Raw genomic sequence first — 23,899 nt, 5'->3', positions numbered from 1 at the left:
TTGCCTTGGCAGCAACTAATGGGGATCCATAATAAACCCCAGGAAGAGTAGCTGCTGCCTTGGCAGGAACTAATGGGGATCCATAATAAACCCCAGGAAGAGTAGCTGTTGCCTTGGCAGCAGCTAATGGGGATCCATAATAAACCCCAGGAAGAGTAGCTGTTGCCTTGGCAGCAGCTAATGGGGATCCATAATAAACCCCAGGAAGAGTAGCTGTTGCCTTGGCAGGAACTAATGGGGATCTATAATAAACCCCAAGAAGAGTAGCTGTTGCCTTGGCAGGAACTAATGGGGATCCATGATAAACCCCAGGAAGAGTAGCTGTTGCCTTGGCAGGAACTAATGGGGATCCATGATAAACCCCAGGAAGAGTAGCTGTTGCCTTGGCAGGAACTAATGGGGATCCATAATAAACCCCAGGAAGAGTAGCTGTTGCCTTGGCAGGAACTAATGGGGATCCATGATAAACCCCAGGAAGAGTAGCTGTTGCCTTGGCAGGAACTAATGGGGATCCATAATAAACCCCAGGAAGAGTAGCTGCTGCCTTGGCAGGAACTAATGGGGATCCATAATAAACCCCAGGAAGAGTAGCTGTTGCCTTGGCAGCAGCTAATGGGGATCCATAATAAACCCCAGGAAGAGTAGCTGTTGCCTTGGCAGCAACTAATGGGGATCCATAATAAACCCCAGGAAGAGTAGCTGTTGCCTTGGCAGGAACTAATGGGGATCCCTAATAAACCCCAGGAAGAGTAGCTGTTGCCTTGGCAGGAACTAATGGGGATCCCTAATAAACCCCAGGAAGAGTAGCTGTTGCCTTGGCAGGAACTAATGGGGATCCATACTAAATACAAATACAAATAGCACAAACAAATGTAGGACCACGCTCAACCAAGCTGTGATGGTGACCCTGGAGTAAGACATTAAGACAGTGTTGTCTTGGTGCTGTGATGGTGACCCTGGAGTAAGACATTAAGACAGTGTTGTCTTGGTACTGTGTTGCTGTGATGGTGACCCTGGAGTAAGACATTAAAACAGTGTTGTCTTGGTGCTGTGATGGTGACCCTGGAGTAAGACATTAAGACAGTGTTGTCTTGGTGCTGTGATGGTGACCCTGGAGTAAGACATTAAAACAGTGTTGTCTTGGTGCTGTGATGGTGACCCTGGAGTAAGACATTAAGACAGTGTTGTCTTGGTGCTGTGATGGTGACCCTGGAGTAAGACATTAAAACAGTGTTGTCTTGGTGCTGTGATGGTGACCCTGGAGTAAGACATTAAGACAGTGTTGTCTTGGTGCTGTGATGGTGACCGTGGAGTAAGACATCAAAACAGTGTTGTCTTGGTGCTGTGATGGTGACCGTGGAGTAAGACATTAAAACAGTGTTGTCTTGGTGCTGTGATGCTGTGACGGTGACCCTGGAGTAAGACATTAAAACAGTGTTGTCTTGGTGCTGTGATGGTGACCCTGGAGTAAGACATTAAGACAGTGTTGTCTTGGTGCTGTGATGGTGACCCTGGAGTAAGACATTAAGACAGTGTTGTCTTGGTGCTGTGATGGTGAACCTGGAGTAAGACATTAAGACAGTGTTGTCTTGGTGCTGTGATGGTGACCCTGGAGTAAGACATTAAAACAGTGTTGTCTTGGTGCTGTGATGGTGACCCTGGAGTAAGACATTAAGACAGTGTTGTCTTGGTGCTGTGATGGTGACCCTGGAGTAAGACATTAAGACAGTGTTGTCTTGGTGCTGTGATGGTGACCCTGGAGTAAGACATTAAAACAGTGTTGTCTTGGTACTGTGATGGTGACCCTGGAGTAAGACATTAAAACAGTGTTGTCTTGGTGCTGTGATGGTGACCCTGGAGTAAGACATTAAACCAGTGTTGTCTTGGTACTGTGATGGTGACCCTGGAGTAAGATATTAAGACAGTGTTGTCTTGGTGCTGTGATGGTGACCCTGGAGTAAGACATTAAGACAGTGTTGTCTTGGTGCTGTGATGGTGACCGTGGAGTAAGACATTAAGACAGTGTTGTCTTGGTGCTGTGTTGCTGTGATGGTGACCGTGGAGTAAGACATTAAGACAGTGTTGTCTTGGTGCTGTGTTGCTGTGATGGTGACCCTGGAGTAAGACATTAAGACAGTGTTGTCTTGGTGCTGTGATGGTGACCGTGGAGTAAGACATTAAAACAGTGTTGTCTTGGTGCTGTGATGGTGACCCTGGAGTAAGACATTAAAACAGTGTTGTCTTGGTGCTGTGATGGTGACCCTGGAGTAAGACATTAAAACAGTGTTGTCTTGGTGCTGTGATGGTGACCCTGGAGTAAGACATTAAGACAGTGTTGTCTTGGTACTGTGATGGTGAACCTGGAGTAAGACATTAAGACAGTGTTGTCTTGGTGCTGTGATGGTGACCCTGGAGTAAGACATTAAAACAGTGTTGTCTTGGTGCTGTGATGGTGACCCTGGAGTAAGACATTAAAACAGTGTTGTCTTGGTGCTGTGATGGTGACCCTGGAGTAAGACATTAAGACAGTGTTGTCTTGGTGCTGTGATGGTGACCGTGGAGTAAGACATTAAACCAGTGTTGTCTTGGTGCTGTGTTGCTGTGATGGTGACCCTGGAGTAAGACATTAAAACAGTGTTGTCTTGGTGCTGTGAGTGTTTCTGTACCTTGACCCCCTCGTTGTAGCTTTCTAAAGGGTTGAGGCTGGCCAGACTGCCCAGGTGGCTGGGGGCTCCAGGACGAGGAGGCTTCTTAGGAGGGGCCACATGCTCTGAGAGGAGGGAGAGAGAAGGAGGGAGGAGAGTTAGTGTGTGTGTGTGTGTGTGTGTGTGTGTGTGTGTGTGTGTGTGTGTGTCTAAAAGAGAGAAAGATACATTAATTTCAGAACACACAGAGAAGATAGACTCATGTTGCCATTCCAGTATGTGGAGTGACATGTATGTGGAGTGACATATGTGCTGAGGGACTGTCTTACCTGATTTCCCCAGTCCCACTGGTTGGTATATGTTTCCTGTCTGAGGGGAAACATAGAAACACAAACAAATTATTAGAAAGGCACACTGGCACTTTTCTGTCTGTCTGGATGTGCTTTTCCAACAGCACTCTGGATTAGGGCTTCCCATGGGCCCAGTGTGTTTCAGTGTTGTTGTGGGTACCCTGTGGCTAACAGCACAACATATCTCAGACCCTCAGAGACAAGCAGACAGCTACATTTCTCCAGCTCCTCCCCAAAACCTTATCCTCTCTTGATTTTAACACACGATGGTGTTTTCTTCTCCCCTCTACATTCTGATGTTTCCTCTTCTCAGAGCCGAGACCCACTCAGCCCAGTTTTGTTCTGTAATTACTGTGTGAATGGGTCTGGTTGGTTTGTGGGTGTTCTGTAGCTGACGCCTGTTTTTAAAGATTATCCAGCAGCAGAGAGAGAGAGAGAGATGATGGCATGAGAAACTGTTGCCACAGTTCAGTTCCCACCCTCCATAGTCCCAATATGTCGGCCTAGTGGGACTGGGCTGGTTGAGAGTGTCCAGCTACAACAGGGCTGTTCAATACCGGTCCAGGAGGGCCAAAACACTTCTGGTTCTCTGTCCTTCTAACAAGGGACGAATTCAGACCTGGGACACCAGGTGAGTGCAATTAACTACCAGGTAGAAAGAAAAAACAGACGTGTTTGGGACCTCCAGGACCAGAACATCCCTAAGGTAGTATATGTGTATATTACTGAGGCCAGCGCTATAAAATTCAGACAAAATGTCTGTTGTAAAAAATGATTGAAATGGAAAAATGTAATAAATACATTGGTTTATTGAAAAACAATATTTCCTGCTCCGTCCCTCTGGGGGTATGAACCTAAACAAACGGTGGGTCATGGGAAACTCACCGGCCCCTGGAGACTGCAGTCTTCCCTGTCAATGCTGCCCCGCGAGTTCCTGGATTCTGGCTTCTGACGAGAATACATAGCAGAGGGTCAGAGAACTAGCTAGCGACATCTGACCACCTCATTACCACAACCTCAAATATTAAAACCTAATTTATCACTAAAACCATTGTTACAGTAGTCTTGAAATAGAATACTATAGAGTATATTTCTTACAACATAAGATGAAATGACTGACGATTTCTCACTAGTGTTTAATTCCATGAGAACATAGAACTCACAATTTCGTTTGAAACGGATCTGTTCTTTTATCTTGCTGTGTTAACCCTCATTCCCTGCTACAAACAAACAATACCAAATCAACCAATCATCCATCCAGTACAATCTAAAATATATCTATGCCACCCTGGCTGACCACAAAGATATGCAAACACAGACAGTGCAGTGAGATAACTATTTGCACAGAAGGAACCCTCAGAGCTTCAGGAGCACCTGGTTGAGAGTTAAACATCTTTCCAGGTATCCAAGTACCAGCAGTACAAATCCACACAGAAAGCCACCAAAACAATCACCACCCCTTCCCAGCCATGATCTGTACCGGTTTTCCAAAGCAGGACTTGAAAAGGTGCATCCTCTGAGCTCTGTGGACAGCGGTGGTCCCATCGGCAGAGTGAGACGACAAAACAGTTTCTGCTGCTGGATGAGGAAGGCTTAAACGTGTCTGACGGATTCATGCAGAGACTGATCCCACAGCAGACTCCTCTTGCTCTGTGGCAGACCTCCTTCTCTCTCTCCCACTCCCTCTCTCCCTCCCTCCTTTACTTTCCCCCAGTTGACGATCTCAACCCTTATTTGTGTACAGGAATACATAATCATATGAAACCGAATATTTCACACAAATCACATGAATAAAGATAGTGAATGTCTAAATGGTACAGTGGCTAAGGTATACAAAGGAAGACCACGTCAGTGTCGTTGGTTCTGATGCCAGATCTGCCTAAAGGATCTTTAAGATTCTGAGAACAGCATGAACACTGGCTGAGATTTCCACCCATCTTCACCACAATATCTGGCGGCCAAATGAAACAGGCAGCATTAATGATTGCTCTCCTTCTGAACCCTGGCTGGCCGGGGCTGTGGATAAACAGACGCAGACCAAAGTATTTTCCACAGGAAAGCCTTCTGGGAGGGAGAGGGATCATGAAGGGGTGGGAAGGGGCTGTTATCACAGAGGCTGGCTGCTCAAATACCAGAACTTTTAAAGATCCCTTTAAATCCAGTTTAGAAAAATCTTAAGTCCTATGCAATTGTCTTGTTGGACGCGGCAACACAACAAACATTTTCAAGGGCCACAAAATGTATCTTTTATCATTGTATTATTTCCACAAAGGTAATTTTCAATATATTGCTCAAACAATGTAGATGGCCTATTCTGGACATGGATCATATGATTGTATGAGTATTAAATATGAAATATAAAGCCAACAGCAGCTAGGTAGCACTACTGTCATCTTTAACCATCCTATAATTCATATCATTAGTCTAGCTCTCCAGAGAGTCTAGCTCTCCAGAGAGTCTAGCTCTGCAGAGAAAAGAGAAGGGTTCTAGAATGCTGTCTGATCCCTGATTTTCCCTCACGAGATGAGTTTGTGGTCAGAGTTCGGGTCTCTCTGACACATTCACACACAGACACACACCTTTACAGCTTTGTTTTTCAAATGGATCCCCTTTTCTCTCCATATCAAAAGGCTAGGGAGAAGATCACTCTTCCCACCTTATTTCACTGAATGAAAACAACAGTGATCTGGATCTCCTCCAGCAGAGAACAACCCCAGGAGGGGGACGGGCTAAAGATTGAGCTAGTAGAGAAAACACTAGTGTGCGTGACACTGTAATCCAATCCAGATGTTTACCCCAACTAAACAGTCAGCGGCATACTACTGATATGATGGTTCTGGGAGAGACTGACTGGGTAACAGTTCATTGAATAAAATAAAAACAAACCCAAGTGTATTTACTATGACTGTGATCAGTGGTTGTCTCACCCAGCTATCTTAAGATGAATGCACTAACTGATCAGTGGTTGTCTCCACCCAGCTATCTTAAGATGAATGCACTAACTGTGATCAGTGGTTGTCTCACCCAGCTATATTAATATGAATGCACTAACTGTAAGTTACTCTGGATAATACTCAATTGATCTCAAAATCCACATGGCTAAATGTGAAAAACCCTGTTAACTCCTCAATGATCGACTGAATTCTTACTAATAATCACCATAAATATTTGTCTAGTGGGGTACTTGCATATGATCTCAGTGATCATTATCCTATAATATGTTTTAGAGATACCAATCAGCAAAAACACAACTTTTATTTTAATTAAGGGACATTTAACAAAGTTAAGGTTCTAACATGCCATGTTTCTGTATTCCAGACCCTATGTTGGCTCTACAACATTTCTCCTCAAAATGTATTCCTGACCCTGCGTTGGCTCTACAACATTTCTCCTCAATATGTATTCCTTTGGCAGATGAACACACCCCTTTGAAACAATTCATAGCTCTGAAAGAAAACCAAAGGTTAGATCGATCTGTCATCCAGATGAGAACTCCGGCCTGGGCCAAAGCAAGGAAAACTGACTCTGTAGTAGACTGGCAATATTTCAGACAAACTGAGAAACAGATGTACTATCTTGATTAAGAAAGCTAAATCAAAAATACTTTTTAAGCTCCATCTTTGACCACTGGTGATCCGGTAAATGCATGGAAGCGTACAAATTCCTCTTCGTCCCTGCTAAGCAAGTTCTGTCTGAATCTGGCATCATAAATGAGAAGAATGGGATAAGTGATGCTTTTAATAATTGTATCATCTCGGCAGGCTTTTTATTTGAGAGGAACTGTGGTTTAATTGACCCAGGTCAGTCAATCGACTGCTCTTCCCTCTGCCCGCCTCTAGCCGACTTGACAGTTAACCCGTCAACATCTAGTCAATCTTTGTTTTCATTTCAACAATTTACTATGATGTGATGTGTTGCCTTGCTTAAGATTGATGTAAAATAAAAACACTGGGGCTGATATGTTTAATCCATCTTTTCCCCCCTGCCTGCTGAATCATTGTACTCCTGCCCCCCTGCCTGCTGAATCATTGTACTCCTGCCCCCCTGCCTGCTGAATCATTGTACTTCTGCCCCCCTGCCTGCTGAATCATTGTACTCCTGCCCCCCTGCCTGCTGAATCATTGTACTCCTGCCCCCCTGCCTGCTGAATCATTGTACTCCTGCCCCCCTGCCTGCTGAATCATTGTACTCCTGCCCCCCTGCCTGCTGAATCATTGTACTCCTGCCCCCCTGCCTGCTGAATCATTGTACTCCTGCCCCCCTGCCTGCTGAATCATTGTACTCCTGCCCCCCTGCCTGCTGAATCATTGTACTCCTGCCCCCCTGCCTGCTGAATCATTGTACTCCTGCCCCCCTGCCTGCTGAATCATTGTACTCCTGCCCCCCTGCCTTCTGAATCATTGTACTCCTGCCCCCCTGCCTACTGAATCATTGTACTCCTGCCCCCCTGCCTGCTGAATCATGGTACTCCTGCCCCCCTGCCTGCTGAATCATTGTACTCCTGCCCCCCTCAAATTAGCCTAGACTAGGCTGCATGTAGCTGCTTTAAAAGTTACTTTACAGATCGAACTCAATGTGTATCTACTGATGGTGTTAAATCAGGTTTTCTGGACACAACGAAAGGTGTCCCGCAGGGGTCAATTTTGGGTTCTGTACCTTTTAAATAAAAAAATGTAATAAATAATAGTTAGTTACGAAGCTGAGAATAAAAATGGTCTTCCTCTATAGAAATAGGTCCTGCCCCTTGCTAAATAGAAGGCAGATTATTCAGTCGACGTTCCCATTGGTCCTAGACTATGGTGACATCATCTATAGGAACGCAGCTGACACTTCATTAAAGCCATTAGATGCAGTTTATCAATGGTTTTATTACGGGAGACAGTTTAAGTACTCATCACTGCATTCTCTACCAGAAAGTTGTTTGGCCCTCTGATGTCAAAGCCCTTTTACAAAAACTCCCACCGTACCTAACATCATTACTAAACTGTAGACTTATGAGTTACCAGCCCCCGGTCTCAGGGATTGCTAATTTTTCAAATTCATTGTCTCTACTGAATTAGGTGAATCCATTTTTATTTTTTTGTACCTTATTTCTGGAAAAATCTTCTAAATGTTCATAAATGTGATGTTCTGGTGTCACTAGGTCAATTCAGAAGGCTGATTGAGGACCTTGTGTTCTGGTGTCACTAGGTCAATTCAGAAGGCTGATTGAGGACCTTGTGTTCTGGTGTCACTAGGTCAATTCAGAAGGCTGATTGAGGACCTTGTGTTCTGGTGTCACTAGGTCAATTCAGAAGGCTGATTGAGGACCTTGTGTTCTGGTGTCACTAGGTCGATTCAGAAGGCTGATTGAGGACCTTGTGTTCTGGTGTCACTAGGTCAATTCAGAAGGCTGATTGAGGACCTTGTGTTCTGGTGTCACTAGGTCAATTCAGAAGGCTGATTGAGGACCTTGTGTTCTGGTGTCACTAGGTCGATTCAGAAGGCTGATTGAGGACCTTGTGTTCGTTCTGGTGTCACTAGGTCGATTCAGAAGGCTGATTGAGGACCTTGTGTTCTGGTGTCACTAGGTCAATTCAGAAGGCTGATTGAGGACCTTGTGTTCTGGTGTCACTAGGTCAATTCAGAAGGCTGATTGAGGACCTTGTGTTCTGGTGTCACTAGGTCAATTCAGAAGGCTGATTGAGGACCTTGTGTTCTGGTGTCACTAGGTCGATTCAGAAGGCTGATTGAGGACCTTGTGTTCTGGTGTCACTAGGTCGATTCAGAAGGCTGATTGAGGACCTTGTGTTCTGGTGTCACTAGGTCAATTCAGAAGGTTGATTGAGGACCTTGTGTTCTGGTGTCACTAGGTCAATTCAGAAGGCTGATTGAGGACCTTGTGTTCTGGTGTCACTAGGTCGATTCAGAAGGCTGATTGAGAACCTTGTGTTCTGGTGTCACTAGGTCAATTCAGAAGGCTGATTGAGGACCTTGTGTTCTGGTGTCACTAGGTCAATTCAGAAGGCTGATTGAGGACCTTGTGTTCTGGTGTCACTAGGTCAATTCAGAAGGCTGATTGAGGACCTTGTGTTCTGGTGTCACTAGGTCAATTCAGAAGGCTGATTGAGAACCTTATTACTGATGAATGTGTGTTTGAATGACAACAAACATTTAATTTGACAAATCCTTACTGTTGACCAATCACGGACGAAGGGGCGTAAACTTCAGCTACCAAGCTCCGATAAGCCTCAATAAAAAAATGTTGTGCGATCGACCAGCCCCAAAAAAACCTGCCGAAGACCAAAATGGATAAAAACATCACAGTGTTTGGACTGGGAAGCATACGGTAAGCTTTACCAGGAAGCACTTCTCCTGCTCCAACCAGCGCTGGTCCTCCTTCATCTGCTGCTGCTGTATCATCAGCCTCTCCTCCATCAGGTGGGGGGGCAGTGCCTGGCCCAGACCACGCATGTCCAACGTACCTCCGTCCTGGGAGAGGGAAAGACAGGCAGAGGGGGATTGAGGGAGAGGGAGGTAGAGAGGACAGTGGATTTGTAATAAGCCTCATCTGTGATTGCTAGAGATGTACCAAGCTCAGAAAATAGCTGATGAAATTCAGCAATTTCACCTGAATACAATTGGCAGAACCACAGTAAGGAGAGTACACGTGTATATTTTTGTGGAGCTCTCTCTCACCTCCATGTTGGGGGACCACATGGGGACGTCTCCTGGTCGGTGGTGGTTCCAGGCCTCCTGAGGGTCCAGAACACCGGCCTGGGGAGAGTACCCTCCACTGGGCATAGTGGGAATGCCGTGGGGGCCTGGGTACCCAACCTGGATATGGTAGGACAGACGACAGGTGAAAACCCCATTTTGTTTGGCAAGAGGATTGTGATGATACAAAAGTATTGTCTGTGAGGCAAGGCTGTTCATCATATAACATAGGCCCCAGTTAGCATTTCAGGGTACAGGGAAACATTTAGCTTTCAGTATAACGCAGTACCTCATTATTTACCCTCCAGACACAAAGACCTATGGGACTTCATGTATATCTGAGCCACAATACATGGCTGACATGGCCTGTGTGTGACATGTGACATTAACATTGGGCTGATAAACATCCTAAAAATAACTGACCTGAAAATAAAAGACAATAACCTATAAATATGCATACTGGCACACAGAACGCCTTTTAAGGCGATAACGTAGTCAAGTGCGATAACAACAGAATCTGAGAGTGGATTTTTCCGCAGATGGAATCTGCCTTAAGTCAACAATACCAGCAGTTTGAAAAAGTGTTACAGGAAATTCCCGCTGTCAGCAATGTATTACGGGGAGCTGAAGTGCTGTAAAATAACTTCGTTTGGGGAGATATAATTTCTCATTCTCAATGCATTCACTATTTCAGCTCAGCTGCCATGGGAAGAGAGAGGGCAAGTCAGGTCGCCATAAATTCACCATTTTACGTCAGATGATAAAGTTGATCACGTTCTCACCCTCTACACACCACTAGCTAGTAAGAACCAAACCACTGCCAAGTAGCTAGAAAAATATTCATGAAGACAGCTCCATTTAAATACATTTACTAAACCAGTATTGTCAGTGCCTTATTATCAATGGAAATGGTTCCGATATTTAATGGTAACGGTATAAAGTAATAAACAGTAATTCTATGGGTAATACACAGTAAATCAAATCACATTTTATTGGTCACATACACATATTTATCAGATGTTATTGGTCACATACACATATTTATCAGATGTTATTGCGGGTGTATTCGATATGTTTGTGCTAGTTCCAACAGTGCAGTAGTATCTAACAATTCACAACAATACACAAATCTAAAAGTAAAAGAAGGCAATATATAAATATTAGGACGAGTAATGTCGGAGTGGCATTGAATAAATACAGTAGAATGGACTACAATATATACATATGATATGAGTAAAGCAATATGTAAACATTATTAAACTGACTAGTGTTCCATTATTAAAGTGGCCAGTGATTCCATGTCTATGTATACAGGGCAGCAGCCTCTAAGGTGCAGGTTTGAGTAACCGGGTGGAAGCCGGCTAGTGACGGCTATTTAACAGAGATAGAAGCTGTTTTTCAGTCTCTCGGTCCCAGCTTTGATGCACCTGTACTGACCTCGACTTCTGGATGGTAGCGGGTGAACAGGCTGTGGCTCGAATGGTTGATGTCCTTTATGATCTTTTTGGCCTTCCTGTGACATTGAGTGCTGTAGGTTTCCTGGAGGACAGGATTAGCTTCTTCATTTTGATGACGTTGAGGTTATTTTCCTGGCACCACTCCGCCAGGGCCCTCACCTCCTCCCTGTAGACTGTCTCGTCATTGTTGGTAATCAGACTGTTGTGTCATCTGCAAACTTGATGATTGAGTTGGAGGCGTGCGTAGCCACGCAGTCATGAGTGAACAGGGCGTACAGAAGGGGGCTGAAAACGCACCCTTGTGGGGCCCCTGTGTTGAGGATCAGCGAAGTGGAATGTTGTTTCTTACCTTGGGAGCAAGCCGCGTCGGTGGAACTGTGTTATCCTCAAAGTGGGCGAAGAAGGTGTTTAACTTGTCCGGGAGCAAGACTCTGGTTTTCCCTTTGTAATCTGTGATTGTCTGAAGAGCCTGCCACATACGTCTCATGTCTGAGCCGTTGAATTGCATCTCTACTTTGTCTCTGCACTGACTTTTTTGCCTGTTTGATTACCTTACGGAGGAAATAACTACACTGTTTGTATTCAATCATATTTGGTATTTGGTATTTTATTGTCGGCATCCCGGAAGGGGGAGTAACAGTGGTCCAGCGTTTTTCCAGCACGAGTACTACAGTCAATGTGTTGATAGAACATCGGTAGTGTTTTCCTCAAATATGCTTTGTTAAAATCCCCAGCTACAATAAATGCGGCCTCAGGATGTGGTTTCTAGTTTGCACAAAGTCCAGGGTAGTTCCTTGAGGGCCGTCGTGGTATCGGCTTGAGGGGGAATATACACGGCTGTGACTATAACCGAAGAGAATTCTCTTGGGAGGTAATACGGTCTGCATTTGATTGTGAGGTATTCTAGGTCGTGCAAACAAAAGGACCAGAGTTTCTGTATGTTATCACAATCACACCATTAGTAGTTAATCATGAAACATACACCACTGCCTTTCTTCTTCCCGGAGAGTTCTTTATTCCTGTCTGCGTGATGTACAGAGAACCCAGCTGGCTGTATGGACGGGGAAAGTATATCACGAGAGAGAGCCATGATTCCGTGAAACAGTATGTGAAACCCCTGATGTCTCTCTGGAAGGAGATCCTCGCCCTGAGCTCGTCTACTTTATTATCCAGAGACTGAACATTAGCAAGTAATATACTCGCAAGCGGTGGATGGTGTGCACGCCTCCTTAGTCGGACTAGAAGTCCACTCAGAATACCTCTTCTCCGACGTTGGCGTCTTGGAGCAACCTCTGGGATGAGTTCAATTGCCCTGGGGGGTATGAACAAAGAATCCAATTCGGGAAAGTCGTATTCCTGGTCGTAATGCTGGTGAGTTACCGCCGTTCTGATATCCAAAAGTTATTTCCGGATGTATGTAATGACACAAATAACATTATGGTCTAGTAATGTAAGAAATAACACACAAAAATACAAAATACTGTTACGTTGCTTCGGAGCTAGAAGCAGAGCTGCCATGTCTATCGGCACTCATTCTCTGTGTTAAAAGTGTGTTAGTATGGTATATCATAGTATAGTATATTATAGCATAGTACAGTGTAGTATAGCAGTATAGTATAGTAGTATACTACGGTAGTATACTACCGTAGTATACTACAGCAGTATTGTAGTATAGTATAGTCGTATAGTAGAGTACAGTTGTATAGTAGCATAGTATGTTATAGTATAGTACAGTAGTATACTACACTAGTATAGTACAGTAGTATAGTACAGTATAGTACCTGGTAATGGTTGAGCTGTCCAGCATGCTGAGGGCTGGGGTAGAATCCTTCACTAGACCGAGGGCTGGGGTAACCAGGTCTGCTGGGCTGCTCAGAGAGGGGGTGACAGATCATGCAGTAAGCATATAAGTACACATGGAGTAAGTACACATGGGATAGATAGACTTTCTACAGGTTGTGATCCCCATCTATTGGACAGGGAATGAGAGCATTGTATCAAGCTACCTAAAATATCTAAGGGGGATACCTAGTCAGTTGTACAACAATGCCTTCAACTGAAATGTGTCTTCTGCTTTTAACCCAACCCCTCTGAATCAGAGAGGTGCGGGGGCTGCCTTAATCAACATCCACGGCCGGGGAACAGTGGGTTAACTGCCTTTGTCAGGGGCAGAACGACATATTTTTACCTTGTCTACTCGGGGATTTGATCCAGCAACTTTTTGGTTACTGGGGCCAACGCTCTAACTACTAGGACACCTCAGAAATATGTTTACACTATAACCCCAGTCTTAATGGACTTTTAGATGCAAAGCACCAAGCTATCCTTTGTAGAAATCTTGTACACAATGACATGCTTGACATGTATCTACATTCCAACCATAGGATGGCGCTGTATCCCATATCCAGAGATAAAATCAGATAAGAAAGCTTTATTATTCTTAGATGAGGAAACTATTTATGGATAAAATACAATCATCACACATAAAAAACACAGACGTTGAATCCCACAAACTAGTAGCTAAACTATTAAAAACTAAAAACTAAAGTTTTATGTGAGTATGCATTGGTTTGAAGCTGATAAAGAAAGGACATTCACATGAGCACCACAATGCCTACTCCACTCAGGCTCTACCAAGGTTTTCCAGCACACAGCATTCCTATACTACAATAGCTATGTTGGTCTATTGTATACCGAACAAAAATACTCTGTCTTAGGCCAGTTAGGATCACCACTTTATTTTAAGAATGTGAAATGTCAGATAATAGTAGAGAGAATGATTTATTTCAGCCTTTATTTATTTAATCACATTCCCAGTGGGTCAGAAGTTTACATACACTCAATTAGTATTTAGTAGCATTGACTTTAAATTGTTTAACTTGGGTCAAGCGTTTTGGGTAGCCTTCCACAAGCTTCCCACAATAAGTTGGGTACATTTTGGCCCATTCCTCCTGACAAAGCTGGTGTAACTGAGTCAGGTTTGTAGGCCTCCTTGCTCGCACAAGCTTTTTCAGTTCTGCCCACAAATTTTCTATGGGATCGAGGTCAGGGCTTTGTGATGGCCACTCCAATACCTTGACTTTGTTGTCCTTAAGCCATTTTGCCACAACTTTGGAAGTATGCTTGGGGTCATTGTCCACTTGGAAGACCCATTTGCAACCAAGCTTTAACTTCCTGACTGATATCTTGAGATGTTGCTTCAATATATCCACATAATTTTCAATCCTCATGATGTCATCTATTTTGTGAAGTGCACCAGTCTCTCCTGCAGCAAAGCACCCCCACAACATGATGCTGCCACCCCCGTGCTCACGGTTGGGATGGTGTCTTCAGATTGCAAGCCTCCCCCTTTTTCCTCCAAACACAGCAATGGTCATTATGGCCAAACAGTTCTATTTTTGTTTCATCAGACCAGAGGACATTTCTCCAAGAAGTATGATCTATGTTCCCATGTCCAGTTGCAAACCCTAGTCTGGCTTTTTTATGGTGGTTTTGGAGCGGTGGCTTCATCCTTGCTGAGCGGCCTTTCAAGTTACGTCGATATAGGACTCGTTTTACTGTGGATGTAGATACTTTTGTACCTGTTTCCTCCAGCATCTTCACAAGGTCCTTTGCTGTTGTTCTGGGATTGATTTGCACTTTTCGCACCAAAGTACGTTCATCTCTAGGAGACAGAACGCATCTCCTTCCTGAGCGGTATGACGGCTGCGTGGTCCCATGGTGTTTATACTTGCGTACTATTGTTTGTCCAGATGAATGTGGTACCTTCAGGTGTTTGGAAATTGCTCCCAAGGATGAACCAGACTTTGGAGGTCTACAATTGTTTTTCTGAGGACTTGGATGATTTCTTGGATGATTTCTTTTTTTTCCATGAGGTCAAGCAAAGAGGCACTGAGTTTGAAGGTAGGCCTTGAAATATATCCACAGGTACACCTCCAATTGACTCAAATTATGTCAATTAGCCTATCAGAAGCTTCTAAAGCCATGACATCATTTTCTGGAATTTTCCAAGCTGTTTAAAGGCACAGTCAACTCATGTAAACTTCTGACCCACTGGAATTGTGATACAGTGAATTATAAGGGAAATAATCTGTCTGTAAACAATTGTTGGAAAAATTACTTGCGTCATGCACAAAGTAGATGTCCTAACCGACTTGCCAAAACTATAGTTTGTTAACAAGAAATTTGTGGAGTGGTTGAAAAACAAGTTTTAATGATTCCAACCTAAGTGTATGTAAACTTCCGACTTCAACTGTAGGTAGGGATGAAGTGACTATGCATAGATAATAAACAGCAAGTAGCATAGTCCGGTGGCCATTTGATTAATTGTTCAGCAGTCTTATGGCTTGGGGTAGAAGTTGTTAAGGAGCCTTTTGGTCCTAGACTTGGCGCTGGTGGGGTCCAGACCAGCCTTGATTTCAATGTCCACCGATGGGACTCCATAACTACATGCCACGTTGATACAAGTGACTTTTGGTAGCAGGAGAACATTTTCCAAACCTACTTTGGGGGGGGGGGGGGGGGGGGGGGGGGGGTTCTTACTTTAGGGGGTAGGATTAGGGTCCTTACTTTAGGGGGGGCCTCGTCAGAGGCCCCTGAGTCCCAGGACACAGTGACCTGACGTCTCATCTCCATCCTCAGTCTCTCCTCCTGCTGGGCCTTCTCCTCCTCCAGGATTGTACTGCAGGGAACACACAACAGCTTATCATACAGTCATAACACAGACTGGGATACAGTGGAGGGGGTTGCTACACAATTAACATACACAAAACACTTTAAATATTATGTTCTTAGTTATCACAGACACCTCTCCGCTTCAGATGTAACAGAAGACAAATGTATTATCCATTATCTGTATCTACCTCCAAATGTGTTATCCATTATCTGTATCTATTACTATATGTATTATCCATTATTCATATCTATTACCAAATGTATTATCCATTATTAGTATCTATTACTTAATGTATTATCCATTATTAGTATATATTACTTAATGTATTATCCATTATTAGTATCTATTACCAATGTATTATCCATTATCTGTATATATTACTAAAAGTATTAACCATTATTAGTATATATTACCAAAAGTATTATCCATTATTAGTATATATTACTTAATGTATTATCCATTATCTGTATCTATTACTAAATGTATTATCCATTATTAGTATCTATTACCAAATGCGTTATCCATTATCCATATCTATTACCAAATGTATTATCCATTATTAGTATCTATTACTTAATGTATTATCCATTATTAGTATATATTACTTAATGTATTATCCATTATTAGTATCTATTACCAATGTATTATCCATTATCTGTATATATTACTAAAAGTATTAACCATTATTAGTATATATTACCAAAAGTATTATCCATTATTAGTATCTATTACTTAATGTATTATCCATTATCTGTATCTATTACTAAATGTATTATCCATGATCTGTATCTATTACTAAATGTATTATCCATGATCTGTATCTATTACTTAATGTATTATCCGTTATCTGTATCTATTACTAAATGTATTATCCATTATCTGTATCTATTACTAAATGTATTATCCATTATCTGTATCTATTACTAAATGTATTATCCATTATCTGTATCTATTACTAAATGTATTATCCATTATCTGTATCTATTACTAAATGTATTATCCGTTATCTGTATCTATTACTAAATGTATTATCCATTATCTGTATCTATTACTAAATGTATTATCCATTATCTGTATCTATTACTACATGTATTATCCATTATCTGTATCTATTACTAAATGTATTATCCATTATCTGTATCTATTACTAAATGTATTATCCATTATCTGTATCTATTACTAAATGTATTATCCAAGTTCAATCATCCTCATCCACCAGTAATGTGAATGTCTAATTTACCTCTCAGGAAAACGCTCATCTCCCATGTGTATGCCTCAGAGCCCATGTGCATCCAATCACACCACAACCATGATGAACCACCAGCTCCCCAGTCATATCCACAGCAGTGTGTGTGAAAGTCCTGTACTGTTTCAATAAACTCTCTTTATCAGAGCCAGCAGCTCCGCCTCCTTCCTCTTGCATGGGCAGCCTGTTGTGGTTGGCCCCTGGCCAGTCATTCTATCAGCCAGCCTACCACTGGACTGGACTGACTGGGACGTATGATGCTGTGGAACTAACTACCAGGGTTGTGTTCACTAGGGCACACCGTAGCAAAACGTATCTCAAAGGAATGCTAACAGGAAAGTTAACAGGAAATAGAATGGCTCACATCCTCTAGGGAGGGAGGGAGGGAGGGAGAGACAGACCAGACCAGACCAGACCAGACCAGACCAGACCAGACCAGACAGACAGATTCTCACATACTCTAGGACTTTATCGACGGACAGACAGCCACCTAGCCACCGTGCTTCTACATCTGCATTGCTTGCTGTTTGGGATTTTAGGCTGGGTTTCTGTACAGCACTTTGTGACATCAGCTGATGTAAGAAGAGCTTTATAAATACATTTGATTGACATACTAAGGCCAAGGGCCCATGGGATAGGTAAGGCAATAAATCCACCACACAAGGGCTGCATCTCAAATGGGCCTATAGGGCTCTAGTCTAAAGGTAGTGTGCTATATAGGGATTAGGGTGCCATTTGGGACGCAGACGAGGACTACCCACAGAAATGTACCAACACACACCCTCTAATGTGGCTTTGCTTCAGCTAGTCTAAAAGATCTATGTACATCACACTTCATCCACCTACCATGGATTAGACTGACATAGATAGACCATTGAAGTGCATTGTGTGCTGGTAATTGATAGTCTCTATTGGGAATATGGCATCGACCTGTTGCCTCTTTCTATTTTTTTTTATTTAACTAGGCAAGTCAGTTAAGAACAAATTCTTATTTACAATGACGGCCTACCCCGGCCAAACCCTCCCCTAAACAGGACAACAAGTGGGCCAAATTGTGCGCTGCCCTATAGGACTTCTGATCACGGACGGTTGCAATACAGCCCGGGTTCAAACCAGGGTCTGTAGTGACACCTCTAGCACAATGCAGTGCCTTAAACCGCTGCGCCACTAGGGAACCCCACTCTTATTTGAATGACAACTTAAGTAGCTGAGACCACTCTGTTTCTAAAGGTACTGAAGTGTTCTGTACACTAATACATGAAACAGTGACCTCTTGTGTGGCAATGTGGAACATTTATTTGAACCTTTATTTAACTAGGCAAATCAGCTGAGAACAAATTCTTATTTACTATGACGGCCTACCGGGGAACAGTGGGTTAACTGCAGTGTTCAAGGGAGAACAAATTCTTATTTACTATGACGGCCTACCGAGGAACAGTGGGTTAACTGACTTGTTCAGGGGCAGAACGACAGATGTCAGCTCAGGGATTTGATCCAGCAACCTTTCGGTTACTGGCCCAACACTCTAACGACTAGGCTTCCTGCCACCCCAACATCATTCTTCCAGAGTTATAGAGCAGGGATACTGTGTGGGAAAGAACACTGCCAAGCACGTATGAGGCGTTTCTTCTAGACAGATTTGTTTTTTCACCCCCTACTAATGGTTATGGTTAGGAATAGGTTAGTTAAGCTGATCCTAGATCTGTGCTTAAAGGCACCTTTTATCTTGAGGCATATACTTCACCAGAGCCTACAGTAATGCAGCATCTCAGAGTAGGAGTGCTGATCTCGGATCAGGTCTTCCTGTCCCAGTAATCTTATTCATTAGGATTGTAAAGGAAAACAACGCACTTCCGACCCCTGAACTTCTCCCCCCAGAGGTACTGACCTGAGCTGGGTTTTGAGTTCTGTGAAGCGGGGTCTCTTGCTGGGGTCGTAGGCCCAGCACTTGGTCATCAGGCTGTACAGGGTGGGGGGGCAGTTGTGAGGCATGGCCAGACGCTCTCCGTTCTCTATCCGCCCGATGACATCGTTGTTCTTCACCCCCTGGAAGGGCTTGATACCATACATGAGGATCTCCCACATGCACACACCTGGAGAGGAGGGGAGGGGAAGGAGGGGAGGGGAGGGAAGGAGAGAGGAGACGAGGGGAGGATAGGAGAGAGGAGGAGAGGGGAGACGAGGGGAGGATAGGAGAGGGGAGGAGAGAGGGAAGGAGAGAGGAGGGGAAGAGTGGGGAGGAGAGAGGAGGGGAAGAGTGGGGAGGAGAGAGGAGGGGAAGAGTGGGGAGTTGAGGGAAGGAGATAGGAGGGGAAGAGTGGGGAGGAGTGGTGAGGAGAGGGAAGGGGGAGAGGGGGAGGAGAGGGGAGGGAGGAGGGGAGGAGTGGGGAGGAGAGGAGGATATAAGAGAGGGGGGCAGAAGGGGAGAGAGAAGGGCAGGAGGGGAGAGAGGAGAGAGGAAAGGAGTGGGGAGGAGATGAGGGGAGGGCAGGAGAGAGGAGAGGAGGAATGGAGAGAGGAGGGAGGAGAGGAGTGGGGAGGACAGGAGAGAGGAGAGGGAAGGAGAGAGGAGAGGAGTGGAGGAGAGGAGGGGAGGAGAAGGATGGGAGGAGAGGAGAGAAGAGGGGAGGAGAGGGAAGGAGAGAGGAGGAGAGAGGGAAGGAGAGAGGAGGGGAAGAGTGGGGAGGAGAGGGAAGGAGACAGGAGGGGAAGAGTGGGGAGGAGAGGGAAGGGGGAGGATATAAGAGAGGAGGGGAAGAGGGGAGAGAGGAGGGCAGGAGGGGTGAGAGGAGGGCAGGAGGGGAGTGGGGAGGAGAGGGGAGTGGGGAGGAGAGGAGGGCAGGGCAGGAGAGAGGAGGAGAGGAGAGAGGAGAGGAGGAACAGAGAGAGGAGAGGAGTGGGGAGGAGAGGAGAGGGAAGGAGAGAGGAGAGGAGTGGAGGAGAGGGAAGGAGAGAAGTGGAGGAGAGGAGGGGAGGAGAGGGAATGAGAGAGGGGTGGGAAGGGGGGAAAGACTGTAAGGACAGGCTATAGATATGACAGAGACAGACACGAACATACAGGAGTTGATAGCTAGATGTGTGTCATCTGCAGCTGCCAAACTCACCAAACATCCACACATCGCTGGCTGAGGTAAAGCGTCTGAAGTTGATGGATTCTGGAGCCATCCATTTGATTGGAAGTTTCCCCTTGGAAGCTGAAAAAAGGTTGGACGTTGAGACAAAACCCATGTGTGCTTCAGCGTGCAGACGTTCTGCAATGGCTTTCACAACCAGCAGATGGTGCAAAAATCATCAGCCTGGAAGTCAGTGGGTTTGTACCAGAGACCTTATAAAACAGGTTTATATCCAGAGACCTTATAAAACAGGTTTGTACCAGAGACTGTATTAAACATGTTTGTACCAGAGACTGTATTAAACAGGTTTGTATCAGAGACCGTATAAAACAGGTTTGTACCAGAGACTGTATTAAACAGGTTTGTACCAGAGACTGTATTAAACAGGTTTGTACCAGAGACCTTATAAAACAGGTTTGTACCAGAGACTGTATTAAACAGGTTTGTACCAGAGACCTTATAAAACAGGTTTGTACCAGAGACTGTATTAAACAGGTTTGTACCAGAGACCTTATAAAACAGGTTTGTACCAGAGACTGTATTAAACAGGTTTGTACCAGAGACTGTATAAAACAGGTTTGTACCAGAGACTGTATTAAACAGGTTTGTACCAGAGACCTTATAAAACAGGTTTGTACCAGAGACTGTATTAAACAGGTTTGTACCAGAGACTGTATAAAACAGGTTTGTACCAGAGACTGTATTAAACAGGTTTGTACCAGAGACTGTATTAAACAGGTTTGTACCAGAGACTGTATTAAACAGGTTTGTATCAGAGACCTTATAAAACAGGTTTGTACCAGAGACTGTATTAAACAGGTTTGTACCAGAGACTGTATTAAACAGGTTTGTACCAGAGATTGTATTAAACAGGTTTGTACCAGAGACTGTATTAAACAGGTTTGTACCAGAGACTGTATTAAACAGGTTTGTACCAGAGACTGTATTAAACAGGTTTGTACCTTTGTAGTAGGAGCTGTCCTCCATGTAACGCGAGAGGCCAAAGTCTCCCAGCATCACACAGTCTGTGGAAGACACTAGCACGTTCCTGGCAGCAATGTCCCTGGAGACGTACACACAAAGAGATAATAACTAGCAATTCTGGAAAACCTGGGGATTTTGGAAAGATTCTGGAATTCTGCAAACCGTACATTGAGTACTTAAATATTGACAGCGTGGCACAAATAAATATATTAGGAAATGAAAGCTTAACATAATCTTAAAAAGTGTCTACATCAACCTAAGTAGCAGGATAACATGGGTGGTGGTCTTACCTATGGACAAAGCGTTTGCTCTCCAGGTAGGCCAAGGCTGTGCTGAGCTGGTGGGAGAACAGGATCAATGTTGACAGGTCCAGGTTGTACTTCCTTACTTGTAAAAAGGACCTCAACTGGAAGATGAAAAACGTCAATGAGATTGATCCTGTCGTCCACCCAGAGATAGGTGGACGACAGAGCAAACTGTTTCCAAACCTGTTTCTGTCTTCTGGGATCTCTCGTCTATTACAAGAATGACAAGCGCTCCAACAACACCTCTGCATACTGTACGTAGCCTATCTATCAAAACAAACATACTCTGTGTTTGTATGGTTCACTGTCAACCCAACCCCCAGGACGCCTCACCTCTCCCATCGTGCACAGCTCCATGATGATCCACACTGGGTTCTCTGTGATCACACCGATCAGCTTCACTATGTGGGGGTGGTCGAACTGACGCATGGTCACTGAGGAACACGCATCACAAAGAGGTGTGAGGATTTCACCAAACAGTTAGGAACTAGAGTGGAAAGATGTAGACTAACACTTGATTACCCCCACCCCCAAAAACATAAATAAAATAAAAACATTTAATTGAGCATTTTCAAAGGAACAGAGAAAGGCTCCCTGGGATAGGCCTAACACAGACTCAAATGTCACTGCTCTTAGTTCACAAGTATTGGCAATTTGCATCCCAAATGGCACCTTATTCCCTATTGTACATCCCAAATGGCACCCTATTCCCTACATAGGGCACTAGGGTGAAATTTAGGACAAAGCCAATGTTTACAGTTACCAGCTTCATTAAATACAACATATTCCTTCCTCAACTGCCTGGGAACACTGTAAACACAGTGAGCAAAGCAACCTGAGACTACCATCAGGCAGTGTGCGTGTGTGTGTGTGTGTGACGGTGTGTGTGTGTGTGTGTGTGTGTCTGTGTGTGTGTGTGACTGTGTGTGTGTGTGTGACTGTGTATGTGTGTGTGACGGTGTGTGTGTGTGTGCATACATGGCAACCAGCAGCAGCTGCAATCACCATCGGTCCCATTACAGTGACACAGCACTAGCTTACACCACATTTCAGCACACTCACATGCTTCCTGAAGAAACTTCTCACGCACGCTGTCCGATGTGGAGTTCTTGCACGTTTTAATGGCCACGTTCAGAGTGGGATTCTCCTGGAAGTCAGACACAAGACCAAACATTGGGTCAGTTTATGTACAAGAAAATATTGAAGATATAAATGAGAAGAGAGATGCGTTTAGCAGTTGGGTGAAATTGAGAGGAACACGTGGGGCTTGAGGGGGAGAGGAGAGATGCTTCGTCTGCATTTAGCCAGACAGATACAGTATTATTTACTTGTTAGAGTACTATATACAGTACCAGTCGAACGTTTGGACACATCTACTCATTCAAGGGGTTTTCTTTATTTATTTTAACACGTTTTTGTTGTTGTTGAGAAAATAGTACAAATAAAGGAAACCCCTTGAAGGAGTAGGTGTGTCCACACTTCTGCCTGGTGCTGTACTTATCCTATACTATATACTTGTTACAGTACTATTTACCGGGCTGTTGTAGACTCCCTGGTGGACGTCTCCAAACTGTCCCTCTCCGATGCAGCGTCCCAGCTCTATCCTGTCTCTCTGGATCTCATAGTCCCTGGCTGGGGAGGGAAAGATGACCCCTGTTAGTTGTGTGGTGTGGTATAGTGTGGTGTTGTGTGGTTCGGTTTGGTATGGTGTGGGTGTGTGCGTTTGTGTACGTGTGTGAGCAAAGCCACAGATGGATGGGTAACCCAAGCCAGGAGGAGCTGATTGAGGTCATTTTGGTTGTTAATCATAACAGCAAGAAGCCTTTGTTGTATTTTGACTGCAGTAGACAGTAGTACTCTATTAAATACTGTATATATATATATACAGTGCCTTGCGAAAGTATTCGGCCCCCTTGAACTTTGCGACCTTTTGCCACATTTCAGGCTTCAAACATAAAGATATAAAACTGTATTTTTTTGTGAAGAATCAACAACAAGTGGGACACAATTATGAAGTGGAACGACATTTATTGGATATTTCAAACTTTTTTTAACAAATCAAAAACTGAAAAATTGGGCGTGCAAAATTATTCAGCCCCCTTAAGTTAATACTTTGTAGCGCCACCTTTTGCTGCGATTACAGCTGTAAGTCGCTTGGGGTATGTCTCTATCAGTTTTGCACATCGAGAGACTACATTTTTTTTCCCATTCCTCCTTGCAAAACAGCTCGAGCTCAGTGAGGTTGGATGGAGAGAATTTGTGAACAGCAGTTTTCAGTTCTTTCCACAGATTCTCGATTGGATTCAGGTCTGGACTTTGACTTGGCCATTCTAACACCTGGATATGTTTATTTTTGAACCATTCCATTGTAGATTTTGCTTTATGTTTTGGATCATTGTCTTGTTGGAAGACAAATCTCCGTCCCAGT

At 44.0% G+C, this 23,899-nt stretch overlaps 1 protein-coding gene across 14 annotated transcripts in view; it reads right to left on the bottom strand.

Annotated features, from left to right (window-relative positions):
* Positions 1 to 23,899, bottom strand: part of LOC110496881 (focal adhesion kinase 1) — a 235,348-nt gene that overhangs the window by 23,517 nt on the left and 187,932 nt on the right. For 11 of the 14 annotated variants that reach the window (XM_036953483.1, XM_036953484.1, XM_036953479.1 and 8 more), the window contains 14 exons: positions 23,006 to 23,103; positions 22,534 to 22,618; positions 21,805 to 21,905; positions 21,457 to 21,572; positions 21,145 to 21,245; positions 20,174 to 20,263; positions 18,958 to 19,162; positions 15,718 to 15,829; positions 12,930 to 13,016; positions 9,674 to 9,811; positions 9,335 to 9,466; positions 3,881 to 3,943; positions 2,975 to 3,014; positions 2,667 to 2,770 (listed from right to left, as the gene is read on the bottom strand). In XM_036953483.1, coding sequence (XP_036809378.1) covers positions 2,667 to 2,770; positions 2,975 to 3,014; positions 3,881 to 3,943; positions 9,335 to 9,466; positions 9,674 to 9,811; positions 12,930 to 13,016; positions 15,718 to 15,829; positions 18,958 to 19,162; positions 20,174 to 20,263; positions 21,145 to 21,245; positions 21,457 to 21,572; positions 21,805 to 21,905; positions 22,534 to 22,618; positions 23,006 to 23,103 — 1,472 coding nt within the window. Of the gene's footprint in view, positions 1 to 2,666; positions 2,771 to 2,974; positions 3,015 to 3,880; positions 3,944 to 9,334; positions 9,467 to 9,673; positions 9,812 to 12,929; positions 13,017 to 15,717; positions 15,830 to 17,063; positions 17,202 to 18,957; positions 19,163 to 20,173; positions 20,264 to 21,144; positions 21,246 to 21,456; positions 21,573 to 21,804; positions 21,906 to 22,533; positions 22,619 to 23,005; positions 23,104 to 23,899 lie in introns of those variants that run through there. The other 3 variants (XM_036953473.1, XM_036953485.1, XM_036953486.1) reach the window with 3 other exon arrangements.

The sequence above is a fragment of the Oncorhynchus mykiss genome, chromosome 18, assembly GCF_013265735.2.
Source record: "Oncorhynchus mykiss isolate Arlee chromosome 18, USDA_OmykA_1.1, whole genome shotgun sequence".
NCBI classification, from domain to species: Eukaryota; Metazoa; Chordata; class Actinopteri; order Salmoniformes; family Salmonidae; genus Oncorhynchus; species Oncorhynchus mykiss.
This window is presented reverse-complemented; position numbering and strand designations above follow the sequence as displayed.